This window comes from Uloborus diversus, unplaced genomic scaffold, assembly GCF_026930045.1.
Source record: "Uloborus diversus isolate 005 unplaced genomic scaffold, Udiv.v.3.1 scaffold_12, whole genome shotgun sequence".
Classification (NCBI taxonomy): domain Eukaryota; kingdom Metazoa; phylum Arthropoda; class Arachnida; order Araneae; family Uloboridae; genus Uloborus; species Uloborus diversus.
Genome location: NW_026557876.1, coordinates 4,742 through 28,837, shown reverse-complemented (window position 1 = coordinate 28,837; position 24,096 = coordinate 4,742). Strand labels below are relative to the sequence as shown.

The 24,096-nt window shown below is 33.9% G+C and overlaps 1 protein-coding gene across 1 annotated transcript in view; it reads right to left on the bottom strand.

Moving 5' to 3' along the window:
- LOC129232378 (glutathione reductase, mitochondrial-like) overlaps positions 1-22,324 on the bottom strand; it is a gene marked incomplete at its 5' end in the record, with an annotated part of 33,096 nt that extends 10,772 nt beyond the window's left edge. Inside the window, 3 exon segments of the mRNA XM_054866527.1 lie at positions 4,080-4,211; positions 14,782-14,893; positions 22,193-22,324. Coding sequence (XP_054722502.1) covers positions 4,080-4,211; positions 14,782-14,893; positions 22,193-22,324 — 376 coding nt within the window.
- Positions 22,325-24,096: the final 1,772 nt, after the last annotated feature.

The following is a 24,096-nucleotide window of genomic DNA, read 5'->3' as shown; positions in this document are numbered from 1 at the left end:
TTAGGGGCAACATATGGACCAAATTTTGTTTGATTCCGCCAGTTACTTCCTGAGGAATAGCAAGCAGGCGTAACTCAAAAAACGTCCCATTGCTCCACCCCCCCTTGGAAGAATTCGCGCCAAAAACCAATGGGCACAAGTTCACATAGGGGCACATATGTGTACCAAATTTCGTTCGATTTCATGCGGTAGTTTTTGCTGTAGAGCGGCCACAAAAAACTGGTCACACACAAACGTGACAAACATACACACAGACAGACAGACATTTTCCAAAAATAGTCGAAATGGACTCAGCACACCTCAAAACGTTCGAATCCGTCAAAATTCGAAATTCGAAAATTTGCTCGAATCCAATACTTTCTTCTATATATTAGATATAGAAGAAAGTAAAAAGGAATACTATATTACTTCGTTGTATTAATGATTTATTAATACATCATAAAAGTAGAGTACATAACTTTTTGGTAATTTTTAATAATCAATGAACAATATTACTATGATTGATATATGTTTTATATTGAAAATACCACGATATTTTTAAAATAAATATCGGATATATATCGGCAAACCTTGATTGTATCACAAGTAAGAAGTTAATATAGTCAATGAGCCTGTAGTCCCTGTACCTGCATTGCGGTACCTAGATCGAAAGTTTAGATATAATCTACTACACTCAAAAATACAGATTCATTTCAGGAAAAAATTGTGCTGTAGGGTTCCCTTTACTGCCCCCCCCCCAACAAACATAACAGGGTTGCCACTCAATTTTGGAGCAAAAAAATTCCCTGTATGAAAATGAAACATTACAAACGAGCAAACACTGAAGTTTGAAAAAGAACATTAATATCTTGATAATATTACCCACAGGGATTGGATAATATACCACAGGGATTGGGATAATATACCACAGGATACATTTTATTTTTTTCCCCAGCACAGGGAATAAAATCAAATAAATAAATAAATGAAAATAAATAAGGATTATTACTTGGACCTAAAAGTGTTGGCAAAAGTTAAGCAGAACAATGAATATTGATGACTAATTTTATACACTCCAAATTAAATTATCATGAAATTGAAGATACATGTTAAATAAATCAATAAAAAGATTGTTTTTATGATCCAAATCATAACATTTACTTTTAAATAAACAGCAAAATTATAATTTTTATTTTACTTTATTTCTGAACTTCACTATTATTATTACTTTTGATTTATTTATTTTTTGGTACTTAATGTATTAGGGCATTGATGTTTGCAACTTCAGGTTAAAAAAATATATATATATATTCCCTGTATTTTCCAGGGGTTTTTTGAGGAAAATTTAAAAATTCCCTGGATTTTCCCTGCTTTTTTTGTTGATTTTTGAATTCCCTGTGTTTTCCCTGTTTCTTCGGGTTCCACTGTGGCGAGGCAACCCTGCATAACATACATTTCATTTTGTTTTTTGCTCTGATCCAAACATACTCCAGGGTTCGTACTCAATTTCAGGAGTAAAATGAAGGAGTTTTGGAGGAGTTTTGAAGGAGTAAAATGAGATTTTGAAGGAGTACTAATGGGCTGTCTTTAAATGATGTTGCACTTTTTTTTCCACATATTTGACCACCTTACCCCTTTGTCACAAAGTGCCACACTTCACCTGAATCCTCCTGTCGCATGTCATATTTTTCATAAAAATATTATTACAATAACTTACTTTATCACCCTCTCTCTTTCCCTTGTCAATTTCATGAACCCATCTCCCCCTCAAGGCATAATATCACTTGACATAATCACTTAATAAAGTACATCTACTTATGTATTGTTTGAATATTTAAATAATAATTAGAAAACCTGACTTTTGCTGTTGAGAGGGGGGTGGAAGGAAAAACAATAGTCATAAAACTTGAAAATGTTTTACTTTACTTACAAAAGTCTTAGTCATCCAATAATATTTTCATCTTCAACCTTTATGATTTCTCTGATCAATTAATATATATCACATCTTTATGAAAACGAAATAAATATACAAAATTACTACATTAAAATCGCTCTTATACAACTGCCCACGTGACTAAGTTAAGTTGTCGATTAAAGTATTTAAGCTACCATCATAGGGGAAGGGTATGTAGTCTTGAACTAAAAAAAGGAGGAGTTAAAACCAAAATGAAGGAGTATGAAGGGGCCTTCAAAAAAATTTCTTAAATGAAGGAGTTTTGGAGGAGTTTTGAAGGAGTACAAGGAGATTTTGAAGGAGTACTTTTGGGCTATCCTTAAATGCTGTCACTTTTTTTCAACATACATCCCCATTCCCCCTTCATCTACTCCTTTCCTCTCCCATGTCATATATTTCATAAACATATTGTTATATAAAAATTGTGTGATGTCACTTTTTGTCACCCTCTCTCTTGCACTTGTCACAATTTCATGAGCCCGTCTCCCCGTCAAGGTATGACATCACTTGTGGCTGGCTCTTTTTACAATGTCAAAACCGCGATTTACTAAACAATTGTTTTCTTAACACAACCCACTTAATATAGTGGTACATCTACTTATGTATTTTTAAATATTTAAATAATAATTAGACAAACTGAGTTTAGCTGCTGAGAGTGTGGTCAAGGTTCATATTCAATTTCAGAAATAAAATGATGGAGTTTTGGAGGAGTTTTGAAGGAGTACACTAATGGAGTAGTGTCATTGAATGATGACACATTTTTTTTCAACATATTTGATCCCATTCCCCCTTTATAACACTTCACCTAACTCCTTCTCTTGTGACATGTCATATTTTTTACAAACATATAATTACAATAACTGTGTGATGTCACTTTTTGCCACCCTTTCTCTTCCCCTTGTCACAATTTCATGAACCTGTCCTCCCCTCAAGGCATGACATCACTTTGTGGATCAGTCTTGCATAATACAGACGAACGCGCGAACGGCGTTTGCAGAAAATTTTTGGGTCTGCAGAAATTGTTTTCAAACTGCTAACGTTAATGAAAAAATAATAATTCTTTTAAAAAGAATTTAAAAAAAAATCCCAGTTCATTGCTGTTAAAGCCTTTCTCCAAAAGCCTTTTAAAGCAAGTGTGAAAAAAATTAATAGTTTTCTTCAGTTGGTAAAAAATAAGAAATAACTATATGTTATTATAAAAAAAATGATTTAAAGCACTTTTTTTGTCTCTTTCATATTTGAATATAAATTTAATTCTTTATTCACAAGTGTGAATTAGGCAAAATAATTATTTGCAGAAAATTTTCCAGTTACGATTTGTGTTTGCAGAAAGCTTTTCATTTTATCTAAGTCTGTTGTGGATGACCCTTTTTACAATATAACTACGATTTACTAATCAATTATTTTTTTTAACACATTCACTTAATATAGTACATCTACCTATGTATTTTTAAATATTTAAATAATAATTGGATAACCTGACTTTTGCTGCTGAGAGTGTGGTTGAGGGAAGAACAATAATCATTGCACTTGAAAAAATAGCCAAGCACCATTTAAGTATGTTTTACTTCACTTATGAAATGTCGTAGTCTTCTAATACTATTTTCACTTTCAACTTTCATGAATTGACTATGATCAATTTGTAAATCGAAACAAAAAAAAAAAAGAAACAAATGCGCGAAATTAATACATTAACATCGCCTTTGTGACGAAGTTGAGTTGTCGATCAAAGTACTTTAAATGACTGTCATAGAGGAAGACTATGTAGTCTTGAACTAAAAAAGGAGTTTTGAAGGAGTTCAAACCAAAATGAAGGCGTTTGAAGGGCCTTTCAAAAAAAATTTCTTAAATGAAGGAGTATTGGAGGAGTTTTGAAGGAGCGTACGAACCATGGGCGCCCATATGTAAAATTGTAAGGAGGAGGCTCAGATATTTTAACCATGGAAGCTGAATTCAAGACAGATTAGAGTCATTAAAATTTGACCTTTTTAATAACTTATTCATTAATGGCTGGAGAAGAAATGTTTTCACATTTTTGAAAAGAAAAATGTACCAAAAGGAAGAAAGTTCTAATCTCTAAGGGGGGCTCGAGCCCCCCCCCCTTGTTCCCCTATATGGGCGCCCTTGGTACAAACCCTGTACTCACCTTCAGATAGGCCGGTGGAAGCAGCGGGGGGATGACTGAAAATGACCGACGGGATGTCCGAATAATCCAGAAATGCCGCCGAATCTCCACCGAACAATCGTATTGCCAGCTTTCTACCGGCAGCGATGGCCACTGAAAAACAGAAGCAGGGAAATTTTAGAAAAATGCAACAAATATCTGCTAAATCTAAAAGCTATTTCTATAGGCTTGGTTTGTACTGTGAGTACGAAACAAATTGAGTACAGCGGATGCCGGTTGATTGAGTCGACCACTTTATTGCATCAAATCATCAAAAATAGAACAAAAAACGGCTTTATTTAATTAAGGAGGTTTTCTAGTCTAGAGGCTTCATTTTAAGGTGATTTTATGGGCGTAATAGAAAAAAAAAAAAACCAGTAGCTATTTTCACTATCCATTTTTATCAGTTTTTTTTTGATACAGTCCCGACTTACACGATTGATGCGTTTCAAGACCCCTCGCGTAAGTCGAAATTTCGCGTTGCAGAAAAGGGTATGCGTAAAAACTTTTACAAGCATATCCAATTATAATAGACACTTGTAAACACCACCTCAAATTGTTAAAAACCATTTCTTAACTATACAATACTGTTTCCTACATAAAAAACTGAATTTTTATTTGTATTTTAAATTTAAAAAGAACGTTTTATTCAGCATAACATGTTGCTATGATGCACAAAATCAATAATCAATGGACAAGAAAGACATACAATAAACCAGTACGGTACGCACATTATGTAGTAAGAAAAAACAAATACACTATAGTTTTACTGTACAGTGTGCAGTACTACTGCACAGTAACGATATTTGTAAATTAAAAAAGTGAAGACGATGATTTATGCTGTGTGATCAAACCGTTATTCTTATATATTTTTAAATACACAATACAGTTGCTTCACTAGTTCTTTTATAACCTTTCCATCTATGGCAATGCAACACCCCTCTTCCTGGTTTCTTAAATTCACAATGCAAGAACAGCTTCCATTTTGATAATTTTTGCATTTTGCTTAGATACTACTCGATGAACTTTTATGGACTTGCTTTTTCTTGCCCATATGGAAGATTCACTCATACCTAATTGTCGTGCTACCTTCGACGCATTTGTTCCAGCACACAATCTGAAGTTTTTCCTTAACTGTCAAAAACACTACTTTTGCTTTTTCTCTCTCTACATTCACAAGTTGAAACAGCGCTCTTAGGTGTCATTATATTTCAACAACTTTCACAGTTAGAATGATAATAAAATAATAGTTTAAAAAAGTAAAAAAACACGCTTTTGTAGCAAAATGAACTAAAAAGTGAAAAATAATCTTTGGATGATAGTAGTTGACCAATCACTTAATTTTAATGGAATACAAAAAAGCGTGGGGTGCTGTCTATTTATATTTTTGCATGGACAACAAAGGGAAGAAATTCAAGACAACTGATAAGAAGCCCCCCGCGCTTTTTTGTATTACATTAAAATTAAGTGATTGGTCAACTACTATCATCCAAAGATTATTTTTCACTTTTTAGTTCATTTTGCTACGAAAGCGTGTTTTTTTAGTTTTTTAAACTATTATTTTATTTTTCTGCTTTTTAGTCTTATGTTGGAGAATTATCAGGCGACGAAATTATTTATGAAACGAGTGCGAGGTAATATCTTAAAGTTAAGACAAGGGCACCCCGATGGGAAGCTACTGTGAGTCATCGATGTATGTTTGCGGAAATTATATCTACATTACTTTGAAAATTTGAGATGCATTTCAATAAAAGTTTTGTTCAACAATGGTCTGATCAGCAATGAATTTCCAATTGAAGGCTCACCTCAATTTTGGCATGGAATTAGTTAAAAACAGTTATATTTCATGTTCTAATTACCTTGGAACATTGGAACAAATTTTGTCTGATGCAGAAAGTTAAAGGTTTTTGTAGATATTTTAAAATAATTTTTGCGAGCATTTTTTGATGTACTTTTTAAAATTTTTCCTTTTTCACATTGTTGGATTTATGCCAAAATATTGATTAAAATTGGAGGAAACTAACAATTAAAAGGGTTAATTAATTAATTTGATTCCAGAATATTGCATTGTCATCGGGTCTGAGATCGCGTGCCAAATTTCAAAAGAATCCGATCGCAGGAAGTGGGCGAAATTTGAGCTGCAAGATTCCATTACAAGATACATACATACATACATACATACATACAGGTGAAGCTAATAAAAGCGTGTTAAAAAAGGAAAATGAGGACTAATTTGTATAAGCGATGTATCAGACTTGTACGGTGTGGGAACTTCCGCTCTCAGTTTTGCTAAAGAGATGAAAGTCCATTAACGAAAAAACATTTTTAGTAGCCAATAACAAAGCCGATACGGCCACCGTGATTCTCTTCCGAAAATTTTCATGTTGCTGGCGAGGAATTCGCGTTAAGCCTAAAATTCTTTTCTGGTGAAAAAAATCGCGTTATAGCCATTTTGCGTAAGTCGGATCGCATTGTAGCGGGAGTTGACTGTACTTTAAAAGTATAAAAATGCAAATTGTTGGGAAAAAAAAAATTCAAAATTGAAGTTGGTGGAGGCTGGCAGAGCGGGGACTTTAAAAAAAGGGGGGTTCTCCTGGTTGACGTGATTCCAATCCTCCAGGTGGTCTGAAAAATACAGTTAAGGTTATTTCTTATTAAACAAGGATGTAGAATTGTCTGGACGTAGCCTATTTGAAAATAAAATATTAAACTGTGAGCTTTTAAAAGTGCTCGGTTTATTAACTTTTAGTGGAAGCTCAACCAGGACGTATGATACTTCTTGAAAAAAAACATATTTATCTTGTGCAACACCAAGAAGAGCCAAAGTTAAAAAGTAACTTGTTTATTATGGCTATGATATATACAATGACATGTTGAATGAAATATTGAGAATACGCTCTTTACAATATTAAGTTGCTCATTATACTTTGACTTCTGAAGCTAACATTCTAAGTCAAAGTATGAAACGTTAAACATATTGAGCTATGATATTCATGTCGAGAGCAGTAAGCCGAAGCTATCGGCAAAAAACGGACAGACTCGACTGAGCTGCCGCAAGAAAACAACCAAGTCTGACTTGGTTGAAATTGAAAGGGAAGAGAATGGGGCAAAGTGCCGGGAGCTTAAATGCTACCGGCAATTTGCATATTCTGACGCGATCTCGTTGCAAGAAGGAAAGGACGAATGAGAAAACCTAATGCAAATTAAGGTTGCCAACACTTTTGGAAAATAATTTACCTCCTTTCGTAACATAAAATTCTTTTTCACAAAAATGGTGTTGTTTTGAAAAAAAAAATCAATTTTTGGCTCCTTTTTTGAATTTTGGTATTTTTTGAAAAATAATTAAAATAAAAAAATATCTAAACCCCTACATTGAGACAATTTTGATAGTACTAAAAAAGTTTGTACCAAATTTCAAGTAAATCGGTGCATCAGAACTCGAGATATCTCCTCAACCGCATCAAAAAAACGAGTTTCGAGAAAAACGCTTTTTAAGTTTGCAGTCTCAGTTCAGCAAGAGTATATTTCAACAAAATTAACTGTCACTCCAAAAATAATTTGAATTTCAATAAATCCTCTTAGAAACTTATTCTTAAATGGGTAAACTCTGAGAATATGAAGGGGGAAAAAAATGATTTTTTTGAATTTCTAGACTAGAATAACCCCTTAAGGAATCAAAACCGTTTAGAACAGACGTGATTCATATAAGGTTTTCTGGTTATTAGTGAACGGGAAATATTTTTAAAAAAAAAATCAGAAAAAGTTGCATATGTATCAAATACATGGAGGCACACTACTTTAAATGGCAATTTCTTATTTTTAACTTAGGTGCGGAAAAGATTTTTGCGTTCAGCACGGCAGTATGGCGAAGCCCACAGCCCACATATTTCAACAATTCTGAAACAAGAAAACCATTTTATGTTTAAATGAAGAGTAAATACAGATTCTATACTTATCAAAAAATTAACTTTATTTGTAACATTAAGAACAATTTTTTCAGAGAAAGTCCGCGTTTCTTCTTTCACAGAAGAATTTTATACTGATATATAAAAAAATCAATGTCCTGAGATAATATATATACATACGAGCTGCGTTGCCGGGCTTTGCCCGGTCCACCTTGAAAATAAAAATGTGTCAAGTAACGTATATTCAACAATCAGGCGTAAAAAATAAACAAACAAACAAAAACTAGTATGTTGTGGCCATCACGAAACTTTCTTCTATATTTTTCTTTTTTTTTTTCTGATCCCTCCCCATGCTTGACGAGGAAGCAATATTCCCAACAAAAACAAAATTACACATGCAAAAACTTGACGACCATCCCAATGTCTGAATTATTTTAAAAGCAAAGCAAAAGAGCGAAAACTGAAAGTTATTTTAAAAGCCTTGCTTGAATGAATTACAAATATTTTATTTGTTAACAAACATAAGATGGCAACAGTTAAAAATTTTAAATCATTGAGATAATATTTCCTACCATTTCCATACAATTAAAATCACGAGAAATACGCAGACGACAATCTATTACGATTTATCTTTCTTATTGTTGCATTAATAAAAATATTTTTATTCGCAAAAAAAAAAAAAATCAACACCTCTTGGAGCGATTGGCGTCAAAATAGAACCAAAGCCTGTTTACATATGGATTCACATACATTCCAAATTTCAACCAGAACGTAGCATTACTTCTTGAGATAGGGCACTCAAAATGGAAAAAAAGAACGGGTGATTGCGATACCCCCTTTTTAGCTGTTGACACAAAAATAAAATCAGTTTTTATACCCACTAAGGGCTACTTGCCGATAAATTTTTCTTTCATTCCGTTCATTATTTCTTGAGATACAGCAGTCACAATTGACGACAAAAAACGTTCTATAGCTCAACCCCCGTTTGAGTTATTGACACCAAAATTGAATCAGCACCTGTTCCTGTTAGTACCAACATATGGACCAAATTTTGTTTGATTCCGCCAGTAACTTCCTGAGGAATAGCAAGCACGCGTAACTCGAAAAACGTCCCATTGCTCCACCCCCCTTGGAGGAATTCGCGCCAAAAACTAATGGGCACAAGTTCACATAGGGGCACATATGTGTACCAAATTTCGTTCGATTTCATGCGGTAGTTTTTGTTGTAGAGCGGCCACAAAAAACTGGTCACACACAGACGTGACACACATACATACACACACACACACACACACACACACATACATACACACACACAGACAGACAGACATTTTCCAAAAATAGTCGAAATGGACTCAGCACACCTCAAAACGTTCGAATCCGTCAAAATTCGAAATTCGAAAATTTGCACGAATCCAATACTTTCTTCTATATATTAGATATAGAAGAAAGTAAAAACATCATGATTTCCCTTCCAAACAATGACGACAGATATTAAAATACTTTTGAGAAATTAAGTCCAGAAAGATAGATTTAAAATGCGTAACCATGGAAACACAAAATAAAATAAGTTTAAGGAATTAAAATGCGAAAGAAAATGGCTCACAATTTGAATGGAATCGAAATTTCTTAAACTTGATTTAAAAAGGCTTGTAACTTTTTTTCCTTTCGAGATAAAATCTTATTTTTTCGACCATAGGTCGAGTTAATTCCGGAGTAAAAAAGGTCGACTTTTCCAATGGCGTCAAAAAGAAAGCTGTGGGACAATTCCTTCAATTTTTATTGATTTATTTAATGAAGAAAGAAGTGCCTAAATTTCGGCTAAGCCTAAAAAAATTCGAGTTAAAAATGCAAATAACTCCCGCTGTAATTAAGTTAGAGCACTGAAACAAATTGAGTAGAACGCAGAAAATTCTACCCTTTCTAACGATTAATAATATTAATATGTGCAAGTCATTTTTCACCCTCGTATTTGAGAATTTATGTGAAAATTTGACGTAAATTGGAATAAAAAAAGAACTATTCATCGAATTTAATTCGAACTGGTCTGTAAACCTTTTCAGGACTTAAATGAACAATTTGTGAAAATTTTAGAGCAATCGGCCGGGTAGGTCTCGAGTTTTGCGAGTTCAATCACACAGACGATTTTTTGGGGACTTCATTTTATACTATGTAGAGATATATATCAACGCACAGCCAATACTGCTGAAGCTTCAGACTTGAAATTTGGCAGGCATGTCCACATGATAAGGAAAGTATCCACCAGAAAGGATTTTACGAAGTATCAGTTTGGGAAAAATGAATTAAAACCCCTTAATTTCCGTCAAATTAAAACCTGTAATTGAAACATAAATCCCTTATTTTCAAAGGCTTTCCTCCATTCAAATCATTATTCAGTACTTCATCTCAACCTTTGGTCGATAGCGAGCGAATTTTAAATTCGCAACTCCAATGAACTACGGGGGGCGCTGCAGCCACTGTCTAATGGCGGATGAAAAAGGTATTGTGAGGCTCTGAGAAGTTGTGCTCCGACCCTGACAATGTTTACCTCCATTTTGGACAATAGGGAGGGGTCATTGGAGCTAAGTTGAGTTGAGAAACTTTCCCGCTACGATCGACTCCCGCTACAATGCGATTCGACTTACGGGAAATGGTGATGATGGGATGAAACCCATCTCTAATAAATTCGTAAATTAGAAGAGTATAATAAACGACTTTAAACTTTTTTTAAAAGAAGAAATAGCTTTATTTGCTATCGACACTTAAAATAAAAACATAATCATTTTAAATAAATATTTCTACGATGACCCATTAAATCCGAAGTAAAAAGCTTTAAAAAACTATTGCACTATTAATATGAGTTGCCGGGATAAAATGAATATCACCGGTAATAATCATTTTTCCTATTATTCAATAGACTAACTCTGTAAAACTATCTTCTAACACCATCCCATCGGGAGGGAAAAAGAGCGAAGTCTTTCGACTACCCAAATGTCGTGAATTAGATCGCGGAGTGCAAGTGGCGAAGAGACGAAGACCAGATTCTATCTTCCACCTAATTACCATATCATTCACTAAAGCCACGTAAGACCAGATGCCGACGCCCACTACACATGGATAACGCTATTGGCTCGAGTCAGCAATGACGAGCTAAGCCCCTCCTTCTTCAGCTTCACACTCGTGCCACTCCCCTTCAATGACCTTCACACGTGCAGACGAAAAGAGAGCAAGATGACATCCGATAAATTTCCGATTAGGAATCGTTGAAAAATACGATGTAGGAAAGTACTAGATTAATATAATACAGATTGAATAGTAAAGAGTGAGAAACATAATATAGCATTTTATCTAACAAATGGCTATAACTCGAATTTTTCGCTCACAACACCAATTTTTTTTTGGAAGGAAGTATCAGCTTCGTTATTGGCTTCTGAATATTGATTTCGTAAATGTTATTACATCCCTTTAAGCATCACTGATAGCCAAAGTTCCCAAACTAAACTAGTCTAGTGCATCAAATAACCACTCAGCATCTTTTTTTATTTTCATTCTAAATATAAAAGTTGATGAAATATAATGGCACCTTAGTGTCACCTTCAACTAAAGCTTGTGAAGATGGGAAGAAAAAGAAAGTTTCTGTGACTAAAAAGAACGTTAGTCACTTTTTAACTTGAAACATTATAAAGGTAAAGGCGAAGAAACCGTATTTAAAAATGCATTAGATGAAAATAACGATCTGATCATGGAGCATAAATCATCACTATCTTAATTTTGTAATTCTTAAATAATGTTACTGTATCTACTGTACAGTACTGTTATAATGCATCCTTTTAGTATTACTACAAGCTGTGCGTACCGTGTTGTTTTATTTTACGTCTTTTATTTCCATTGGTCATTCATTTAGTGCATCTTAAAGTATTTCATGTTGAATAACAGTTTTTTTTTATTTTTTAAATACAGTAAAAGTTCAGTTCTTTATGCAAGAAACTGTCGTGTATGGTTAAGGAACGCTTTAGAGCAGTTTGAGGGGTGTTTATAAGAGTCTAAAAGTATTTGGCAAGCTTTAAAAAAATTGCATGCATATATTTTTCCACAACACAAAATTCCGACTTACGCGAGGAGTCTTGGAACGCATCCCTCGCGTAAGTCGAGACTCGACTGTAGTTTTCCAAAAATATTCCGACTAAAATCCGAGCCAATAACACATCTCCTTTTCATTAAGCTCCCCTAAAACAGGTAAACATAGTCAAGGTGACAGCTCAACTAACCAGGGCTGCACAATAAATCTCTCGAATGAGTCGTCTTAAATAAACATGTTTTTTCTGACAAAATTTCTCAACTTTAAACGAGTACTTTTCGACTGCAGATTGTATGTAATTCTGCCAAGTAAAGACTATTCCATCTGAATTCAACTAGCAGGGAGAAGGGAAAATAACGATGGGATTTTGATGCACTACTTTCATAATGTCACTAGTGCCTTATTCATTTATTGCATTCTCAAAAATAAAATAAGGGGAAACAAAAGTAGTTACCATGGAAACCAGGGTTGGATGGATTGGACCCAATGCGTTTTTTTTTGAAAAAAAAAACCCATTTAAAAAATCCCGTATTTAGCCCACTTTTGGGTTTTTTAAAATTTTCCAAGAAGTTTAAAAAAAAATTAATTAATTTAACTACTTTAACAATTTAAACTTCTTTTTTATTTGTTCTTCACCACAGCCAATGGACATAAAAAATGAATTTTGAACTTTAATAGTATTTCTTAACTCTTAACGGCATTAGAAAAATACTTCAAAGATTTTAAATAAATATATTTAACCTTTTTCTTTAACTGGTCAATAAATAACTCAAATTATCTTGACTAAGTCCTGTCATGCCTGATTTTCTCAATATTCGTAGATTGTACACAGGAAACTACTCTAGCTAAAAGGCTTTCATGTGAATTACTTTCTGCAAACCAACAGGTCACAAATCTCGAATAAACAAGGTATATTTGTTAGAAATTAACAGGTTTCACAAATGGTCAGACAGAAAACAGAATAGGATGTATAGTATTTTCATTAGCTTACCAAAAAGTTTAATATTTCTTACTCTGTACACAGAAATAGAAAAACAGGCAACGTAAAATTCAAAGAAATGTCTTGATTCAGCTGGAATTCAGTAAAAAGGGATTTAAACTACTTGAGGTTCTACCGTAGTTTTGCATAACAAAATGAAATATAATAAAGTAAAATGCAAAAAAAAAAAAAATGTAATTACAAACTAACAACTTGATTTTATCAATCAAGAAGTAACTTTGCCTTAACTGTTGGTAATCATGGAAACTAAAAAATCTGAAACTTCACCATTCTTGGGTTTCGTCGTCTTTCATACTTTTCTTCAAAAATCGTTGAATTTTAACTAATTTTCCAGCTTTTTTTACCCCAAGACAATTTTTGCGCTTTGTCCATATACTTACGCTACAATATGCTACAAGTACCGAACATTTTCCCTAAAAAAAGACAAAAAAAAACCCACATTTCTTTTTAAAAAACCTAGCTTTAGTTGGGTTTTTTTGGGTTTTATTTAACCCAAACCCTGGGTCCATGGGCTTTTTTGAAAAAAAAAAAAACAGGTTTTTGCCAACCCTGATGGAAACAACTAAAATAAAATAAAATATTTTCATTTCGTTCAGGAACGTAAAAGTAAAATGGTAAGCTCAAAACTTTGTTGTGAATAAACAAATCAATTACTTTTTGCCGTGAGAATATGGATCGAATATACTTTCGATTTAAAAAATGTTGATGTGAGCAAATTTTCATTTTTACAGAACTAAGGCTAAATAATAGAGAGGCAAAAGTGCACATCTGAAACAAATCAACTAACATCCCTATAAAGTAATAGATACGTCCATTTCCGCCTATAAACCGGATATTAGCCTTTCCATGTCGACCAGTGGCGTAGCTAGACCCGACTTTCGGGGGGGGGGGGGTACTTCTTTTATTTATATATATATATATATGTATATATATATATATATATATATATATATATATATATATATATATATATATATATATGTATGTATATATATAATATATATGTATGTATAATCGCTTGGAATTTTTGTTGCTTCCATGGTGGCTATTTTCGTTTTCCCTTATTTTATTTTAGAGAATGCAATAAATGAATAAGGCCACTAGTGTAGAGTATTCTTTCATGTTAAAAAATAAATAAATAGATAAATAAAAAAAAATATATATTTAATTACCTATTAAAATTAACATAAAATTAGATTAAGTATTTCTTAATATAAATTAATTTTTCAGTATCTTAACTGTAGCCAACATGTGATTGGTCCATTGATATTTAAATTAGCTTCTGGCTGTTGACCAATCAGGTGTTGGCACACATGTAACTGCACATGTAACTGCATGTACACATGTAACTGCATTTCCAACTGTTAATTTTCAGCAACATGTTTAGATTCTCACCATGTATCCAGTTGCCTTTTATCTTGCAAGAAGCAAGTGGTGTTCATGTTAAATAAAAGATTTTTATAGAAAGGTTTCTACTCTCATTTGAAACCGATAAGTAACGTTGAATTTTTATAACATCTCTCTTTTGACATCATGAAACGCATACATCAAAATCCCATCGTTATTTTCCCTTCTCCCCTGTTAGATTCATTCAGATGGAATACTCTTTACTTGGTAGATTGCCAAATTACATACAATGCGTGGTCAAACAGTAAATAGTCTCTCTTTTGTTCTTTATTGACTGACCGTAGTATTTAATACCTGGGGTGAGTAGCCATTTCCCACACACGTCTCCCAGTGCATAGATATTGGGCTGGGATGTGTTCTGGTACTTATCCACTTTTATATGCCCTCCGTCATCCGTCTCCACTTTCTGGAAAAAACGAACATTTTATTAAAAAAAATTGTAATGAAAGAAGCACGTTCGATACATTTCTAATGTAAAAATAATTCACTCAAGTCTTTTTTTTACTTCCTTTTACAAAAAAGGAAGTACAGTAGAAGACCTTTATAACGCCGACCTGTATAACGCAATTCTCTGTAAACCGCACTACTTTTCAGAAGTAAACAATAGGTTTCGAAGTTTGAAAAATCCCCCCTGTTTTGCTTTGCAAACATAAAAATGGTTAGGCAAATTTAATTTTGAAAGTTTTTCATCTTTCCATCTTATTTCAAAGCTTTTAAATTGAAAATTACTACTTACAGTAAATAGAAAATACCAGATGGCTCTTGTAAGTGCAGCTGTTATTCAAACCATGAAGCTGTCAGAAGTGCAGGATAATGCACTTTCTTTTGATTGAGAAACATATTGATTTGTGAACAACTAATTGGAATAGATGCTTTAATACTCATTGCAGATAAAACTCATTCTGAAGTGCTAATATATAGACATATTCTGAATGTTAGTTTCAAAATTTGTGAAATGACCTATATAACGCCAAAACCTGTATAACGCAAAAGCTCTGGTCCCAAGGTGTGCATTATAACGATCTTCTACTGTGTTGTATTCGCGAAAAAATTTTCACTCAAAAATCGGCCTTTATTTCCATTTTTCTCACCCCCGAATGAATGTCGAGTTTTTTTTCGACCCGACCACACATGGATATGTGCCTAGGAACCTACAGACACCCGAAATATTCATTTTGACGACCCCCGAGTTAATTGCAACGAGTTTTCTCGTGACGTCTGTATGTATGTAGGTGCGGATGTATTTCGCATAACTCAACAACGGTATGCCCTAGAGAGTTGAAATTTGGTACATAGACTCCTAGTGGGGTCTCGTTGTGCACCTCCCCTTTTGGTTGCATTCGGGTGTTTTTAAAGGGGTCTTCTGCACCTCTTTGGGGGGGAAATCATCGTTAATTTTGATGTAAACTCAAATGGTGTTATCATTTGGGGGACACTTGGCAATGTATCGCCAGTCAGAAAAAATAGTTCCCTGCCTTTTCCCTGATTAAGTTCACCAAATTTCCCTGATTTACGTTACCAATGATAATGGTTTCTTTTCTTTTCACTACCTGAAAAGCATTGGATAGTTTAAAAAAATGAGTGTTTTTACAGTTTAAGTTGTTAATTAAAAATATTTTTTAAAAAGATGCCCCCCCCCTTTTTTTTGTAAAAATAGTACATTAAATTATCAACAGAGAAATATTATAGGAAATCTAAAACAAATACTTTACTTCCAGGAACTAGTTAACATTAGAACTCCAAAAAATTATTAAAACCACTCTTAAAGACATATCTAATCATGATAAAACTGAAATGGAAATATTCATGAACTGAATTTTTAAGCAGTATAATTGTTGCTGCAAGAATAAGTGATAGTTAAAGTATAGAAGTAATGTAGTTTTACTTATGTAAATCAATAATCGACATATTTATGTAAAACAAATTGAAATCTTTCAACAACCAGTCATATTGAGCTATTCTCTAATCAAGAACTTAGGTTTTAATGGAGGAATACAGCATTTTCACTATTAAAAATATATATATATATATATATATATATATATATATACAGTGGTTCCCAAAAGTGTTCGTACACATACAACTTTTAATGAAATAGGCCCTTATCCATTGGTTAGAATTAATATTTCGGAATAGGTACTTTATTATAAGATCTATGATATATTTTCAACAAAACTACAAGAAAATTTTTAACAAAACATTAAAACATATTTTTTCAAAAATCAAAAACCACAAATTGCCGAAAATTTTATCTCACAAAAGTCTTTGTACACTTTGAAAAAATGTCAAAAAATTAGTAAATAATCTAAATTTTTACTAAGTTATTATTTAGTAGAATATCATGCAATATCAACAACAGCTTTTAAACGTCTGGGAATAGATTTCATTGTTTTTTCTTTCTTTTTTTGTGCAATTTCTGAGTAAGTGTTCAGCCACACTACGAGTCTTACTGTTTTTAGTTCGCTTTTCGTTTCAATTGTGTATTTTCGTAATCTAGCCACCAGATATCTCCAAATGTGTTCCATTAAGTTTAAATCTGGCGAAGTTTAAGGACAATTTTTGCAGCACCAAACGCAAACGTTGAAAACTGTGTGCTATCTTGATAAAAAACAAAGTTGTTTCCGATAACCAAATTTTTGGCTAAAAGTTTAAAATTGGTTTTTAAAATATTTAAATGAACAGCATAGTTCATTATTTCATTAAAAAATTCCAAATTTCCAAGTTCTGATGCTGATATGCACCCTTACACTAGAACAACTTCACCCTCCTGATTAACTGATCCAGCTAAGTTCTTAAGGTTAAATTCCTCGTTTTTTTCTTCTATTGACAATTATACAACAATTAAACCCAAAATATTGAATTTATTTTCATCTATAAGTAAGACGTTGTTCTAAAACGTTTTGAGCTTATTTATCATTGATATTACGACGGAAAGCGTAAGCTTACTGTTTTTCGCACAAACAAGAAAATTTCTGCGGAAAGAGGTCCCATTTAATCCAGCTAATCGGAAACCTTGGCGAACAATTTTAGGTAAAAATTAAACGTAAAATGTTTCATTCAATTCTGCAGAAACTTTTTCAATTCTGAAATGTGTATTTTTCATGTTTTTTTAAACTGTAAACCTCCGATCACGCTTTGTTAACTTTGCCAGTTGATCTTTTCGAACTTTGTTTTCGATACAATTCTTAACTTAAAAGCATTTTATCAAGCACTTCACTATAGAATGGTATAAATTAACCAATTTAGAGACATTTTGATCTAATTTACGGCTACTGTGAGGGAAAAAAAATCAAATTTCGAACAGTGTTTGTTGCTTTTTCACGAATACCAGCCATTTTAAAATATTAAGCAGAATATTAGAGAATAAATAGACGAAAAATTAAAAGCAAATGACTTTATAGTATCATTACAATGCAAAAATAATAAAAAACACATATGATAATTTTAATTATGAATTTATTCGAAAATATTTCAGTGTATAATGACTTTTGTGGAGTATCTTTTCTCTGTCTCTTCTTTTTTTGACAAATTTCAAAAATAAAATCTGGCAATATTTTGAAAAAAAAAAAAAAAACTACTTGGTTTTATTCAAAATGGCAAAGGAATGGTGTGAAAAAAAATTGAACTTCATATTCGAATTTAGTTTTGCATTATTTTGGTTTTACTACAAAATTTCAAGGTGTACAAACACTTTTGGGAGCCACTGTATTTCATGTACACAACTCAATTTCAAATGATTTCATTATTTGTCGGGAAAAAATCTGAGATTACTTTAGTAACGAAGAACATTGAAATGCAAAAACAATTATTAATTTCAAACTATATATGTATACGGTTTTAAAATAAAAGAATTTTAAAGTTTGGAAAAAAAAATCCTTCGTGTAATCTGAAATGCCATTGAATAATACCACAGGAAAAAAAAAATTCATTTTCAGACAAAATTTAATTTTAGCTATAAAATTAAAAAGTGATAACTTTTAAAATTTTATCAGGATTATTAAAAAAATAAAGATTTTATCTTGAAATTGTGATAACAGTATGCTAATTACTTCAAGACAATGAGTATAGGCAAGGGAGCAAAGTCAATAATGACGGCTTCCTCTTTGCATGTAGGGTTGTTTATTTTACGCAGCATGGAATGCGTAGAAGGAAACTCAAGCTAGCTGAAATGAACAACTTTACAGACACAGAAGCAGTCTTAGGAAGCTCATCCTAAGATTGAATACTTTGACCTTGAGGAAAAAAGACAGGGTTCGTACTCAGTTTCAGAAATAAAATGAAGGAGTTTTGGAGGAGTTTTGAAGGAGTAAAATGAGATTTTGAAGGAGTACTAATGGGCTGTCCTTAAATAATGTTGCATTTTTTTTTTCAACACGTTTGACCCCCTTCCCCTCTGTCACAAAGTGTCACACTTTACCTTATTCCTCCTCTTGTCACATGTCATATTTTTTAAAAGCATATTGTTATAATAACTGCATGATTTCACTTTTTGTCACCTTCCCCTTGTCCCATTTTCACGAACCCGTCTCCCCCTCAAGGCATGACATCACGTGTGGATGACTCATATCATAACTGTGATTTGCTAAACAATTGTTTTTCTAACATAATCCCTTTATATAGTGCATCTGCTTATGCATTTTTAAATATTTTAATAATAACTAGACAAACTAACTTTTGCAGCTGAGAGTGGGGTGGAGGGAAGAGCAGTAATCAAAAACTTGAAAAAAAAAAAAAAATTGCCAAACACCATTTAAGCATGGTATATTTCATTTATGAAATGTCTTAGTCATCTAATAATAATATTTTAACCTTTTACTTTTATAACTTCTATGATCAATTTGTAAATCACATCTCTATGAAAAAAATAAATGCACAAAATTACTACATTAAAATCGTCCTTGTGACAAAGTTAGTTGTCGATCAAAGTATTATAAGTTACTGTCATAGAGGAAGACTATGTAGTCTTCAACTAAAAAAGGAGGAGTTCAAACCAAAATGAAGGAGTTTGAAGGGCCCTTCAAAACAATTTCCTAAACGAAGGAGTATTGGAGGAGTTTTGAAGGAGCGTACGAACCCTGAAAGATGCACAAATATGGGGCAGTGTATCATCGTACCTCATTAATTTTACTTTTTTAAAACAAATAATTGGTGAAAAACTCGTAGGGAATAAAAAAAACTTCATTTTGCAAAGAAAAATTTTTTTTCTTCATTTCTTCAATTTATTTGTATGAACAGGGTATTCACTAATGACCTGCTCATTGCACAAGTTTATAATGGAGAAAAAAAACATGCTCTTCCAAATCCGTTTTCAATTGAAACCTCAGTGAGAAGCAAAGGGACAGGGCCGGATTTAGGGGAGGGCAGGCGGGACTACTGCCCCGGTGCCTCCACAACAAAGGGGCCCCCACGATAAAATTTTTACAAAATATCCGAACTTTCACGGATCGAAAAATATCGGATATGTACATATATATCATAATATTCGGATATACGAGGGCTATCCAGAAAGTAGATTACGTTTTGGAATAAAAAATAAACAAAGTATAGGAAATTTTTTTTATTATATACAGATGAAAGCCACACTCAAATACTACTTTTCGACATAGTCACCATACAAATTAAGGCATTTATCGTAGCGATGTACGAGCTTGGAAATTCCTTCGTCGAAAAATTCGGCCGCCTGCGCCTTCAACCACTCCGTTACCTCTTCTTGCAGCTGTGCGTCGTCATCAAAACGCTGCATAGCCAGCCACTTCTTCATTGCTGGGAATAGGTGGAAGTCGCTCGGTGCCAGGTCGGGACTGTACGGTGGATGAGGAAACAACTCCCACTTAAAAGATTCAAGAACTTTACGAGTGACATTTGCCGTGTGGGGCCGGGCGTTGTCGTGAAATAACAAGATCTTAGAGCTCAACATTCCTCTGCGCTTGTTTTGAATTGCTCTTCTGAGTTTTTGGAGAGTTTGGCAATACCTTTGAGAGTTTATTGTAGTGCCTCTTTCCAGGAAGTCCACCAAAATCACACCTTTTCTGTCCCAAAAAACAGTCGCCATGATCTTCCTTGCCGACATTGTTTGCATGCATTTCTTGGGTTTTTGGGGAGAACTTGTGTGCCCCCACTGCATTGATTGCAATTTCGTTTCACAGTTCACGTGTTTCACCCATGTTTCGTCACCAGTAACGATGCGATCGAGTAAAAAGTCACCATCCTTATGGTAAGCGTCCAAAAAGTTCAACGCTGCAGCCATTCGCTGATTTTTGTGGTCCTCTGTCAAGATTTTTGGAATCCATCTTGCACAAAACTTGTGGTAACCAAGCTTTTCGCTGATGATTTCGTGCACCAAACTTCGCGAAATTTGTGGAAAACTTAAAGAAAGTTCCGTTATTGTGAAATTTCGATTTTCCCGGACTTTAGCATCGACTTTTTCGAGAAGTTCGGCGTTCACTATGCTGGGTCTCCCACTTCGATCTTCGTCGTGAACATTGGTTCGGCCATTTTTAAGTCTTATGACCCACTGACGCACTCCACCTTCAGTGATAATGTTGTCCCCATACACTTCACAAAGCTGCCGATAGATTTCTATCGGTTTACAGTTTTTTGCAGTCAGAAACCTTATTACTGCGCGCACCTCGCAGCTCGCGGGATTTTCAATTAACGCAGACATTTCAAACCGTCACAGTATCTGAACGAACACAGCACGAACCTCTCACTAGCACGGCTAGATGCAGACTGAGCTGCGCAACGCTTTGACCCCAAGATGGCCGCGCTAGCCCCGCCCCTAGCGGACACAGACGAAAACGTAATCTACTTTCTGGATAGCCCTCGTATATCAAAATATTCGGATATATATCGAAGTATCGGATATTTTCGAAAATATGATGACATTTTCGAACCCTGATTAGGGGCCTCCACACTTCCAAATCGGGCCCTGCAAAGGGATGCAAGTGGCAACATAAAACTTTGGAGATAACCAGTATGAGTGGTAGGTGAACTTCTCCTCTGTCTTGGGGCAAGAGATGGTACTAGTAGTCCTGGTAGTTGCTGCTGTACAGCGTGATTTAGAACAAAAAACCCAATGGAAATCTACCTAGGAGCTAATCTTTAAACATGCTTTACTCATAACTTGAAAATGTCTACTGACATTCCTTTGCTTCTCGCTGCCTCAATTGACAAGATTTATTGTAACCGATCCGGTGCGACTTCCACTTTCTTGAAAGGACGACACAGTTCGTGAGAAAAAAACAGGAAATTTATTTACACTATGTACAGGAAAGATCGTCAACAACTGCTAAATTAATCATCAGCAATTAAGCAAATATCTCTCAACACCGTAAACTCGACGGTTACTTCCAAATATGCAAAAATACAGCTCAAAAGGCTTCACAAAACAGAGCAATAAAATGCTGTCCAGCGATCCGCTGCAACGATTCACAAGCAAAAACTAACTTGAGACTGAACTTTTTATCATGAGTAACCGCTTTTATACACACCGAAAGAGCTCTCTCAACTATTCCAGAAAATGCTACACCGTTCCACACTTTCTTATTTCTTTTCATTCACAAATTTTATCATTGAAAAAAATAGGGGGAGACCGTATACTTCAATTGATTGTATAGGGGCTGTATATTCATTACAAAAAACTATTTACAGGTTACGTTACTACAATGATGGAGGTTCTCAAAATGCAGGTGACTAGGCTACTCACCGTGAGCGGCAGTCCACAGTCGTTGTCTGGATGTCTACCGATGGCCCACAAGATGTGACCAGATCGCACTGCCCCCTGGCCGGTGGAAAAGGAAACTTTCAGCATGTCCCGCTCTCGCTCGACAGAAGAAACCTGCCAGAGACAGTTGGTTAAATTTAAAAAATATCAATCACATATTCAATGACAAAAGAAGCAAAGAAATCAGTCTTACTACTATTATATATGCGGAAGTTTGTATGGATGCATGTATGTTTGTTACTCTTTCACGCAAAAACTACTGAATGGATTTTGATAAAACTTTAAATTAAGTACTTCCTCCTAATAGCGGCCACCTCCCAATAACAGACAAAACTTCTAGTCCCTTGACTGTCCGCTATTCGGAGGTTTCACTGTATATAAAATATATATATATATATATAACATATATAGATATATATATATATACATATAATATATATATATATAATATATATATACATATCTTACTACTATTATATATGCGAAAGTTTGTCTGTATGGATGCATGTATGTTTGTTACTCTTTCACGCAAAAACTACAGAACGGATTTTGACGAAACTTTACAATAATATAGCTTATGCATCAGAATAACACATAGGGTAGCTTTCGTCCCGTTATGGGGGGCAAACCCCCTTAGGGGGGGGCAATAAAATACAATTTTCGTGTAAATTCTCTAATATGGGGATGAAAAAATACTTGCACATAGTTACATTATATGTCCATCGAAAGCTCTGATTTTTCTGCTGAAGATGGCACCTGTTCGAAATTTCTAAGTAGAGTAAAAAACGAGTTATGAGCTTTTTAGATCCATGTTCGAAGGCTTTCTTCAACTCAATACAGTATTTGGTGTATCATCTCAACTCCCTGTCGATAGCGACAGTTGTTGTACTGTTGACCATCTTTGCTTTTCGTGACTGTTCAAGGCTTTTCTCAAGTCAAATCTTGAAGTAAAATTTTTGCACAAGATTGGCAAATAACACATGGATTTGGCTGATTATTTCCCAGTTTTATGCAACTTTGAGGCAATTAATGTTTTTTTTCTTCAATTTATAGGAAATGAGAAGTTTTTTGTACTATTGTCCGCATTTAAATGGGAACTTTAAAAAAAAAAAAAAATTGTTGTGCTTACTCTGATTTTAATGGCAATTTTACTCTGAACTTTTTTGGTATTTTAATCAGGACTGTTTACGTTATTAAGAAACAGTTGATTTCCTTCATGTGGGGAATTTTAAAAGTTTGATGTTCTCACTCTAAAGGGACATTATTAGAATCTGGATTTGTAGTGACTGACTATTTTGGAGACTATTTCTCCGGTAAGAAACCATACAATAATTTAGATAGCAGGTGTAGTGCTGGACAACATTTGACGTGGATGGGGATTATAAGGGAAATGGTTAACTTTATTTAAGAATTGTTGATCTCACTCAAATTGGAATTTTCGAGAATTACCCAAACTAACTTCTTAACAACTCCTGAACGTTTTCCTGATTTATGTTGTGCAATTTTTTGGGTATCTTCCCAGTTTTGCCGACATTTCATTTACCTCCCCCCCAATTTTCAGTTTTCATCATATCTTTTGCTATATTAAAGGGGGGGATGCATTTTAAATGTCAGCGAAACTAGGGAGAAACCATTTTTACTTTCTTCTATATCTAATACATAGAAGAAAGTATTGGATTCGTGCAAATTTTCGAATTTCGAATTTTGACGGATTCGAACGTTTTGAGGTGCGTTGAGTCCATTTCGACTATTTTTGGAAAATGTCTGTCTGTGTGTGTGTGTGTATGTGTGTGTGTCACGTCTGTGTGTGACCAGTTTTTTGTGACCGCTCTGCAGCAAAAACTACCGCATGAAATCGAACGAAATTTGGTACACATATGTGCCCC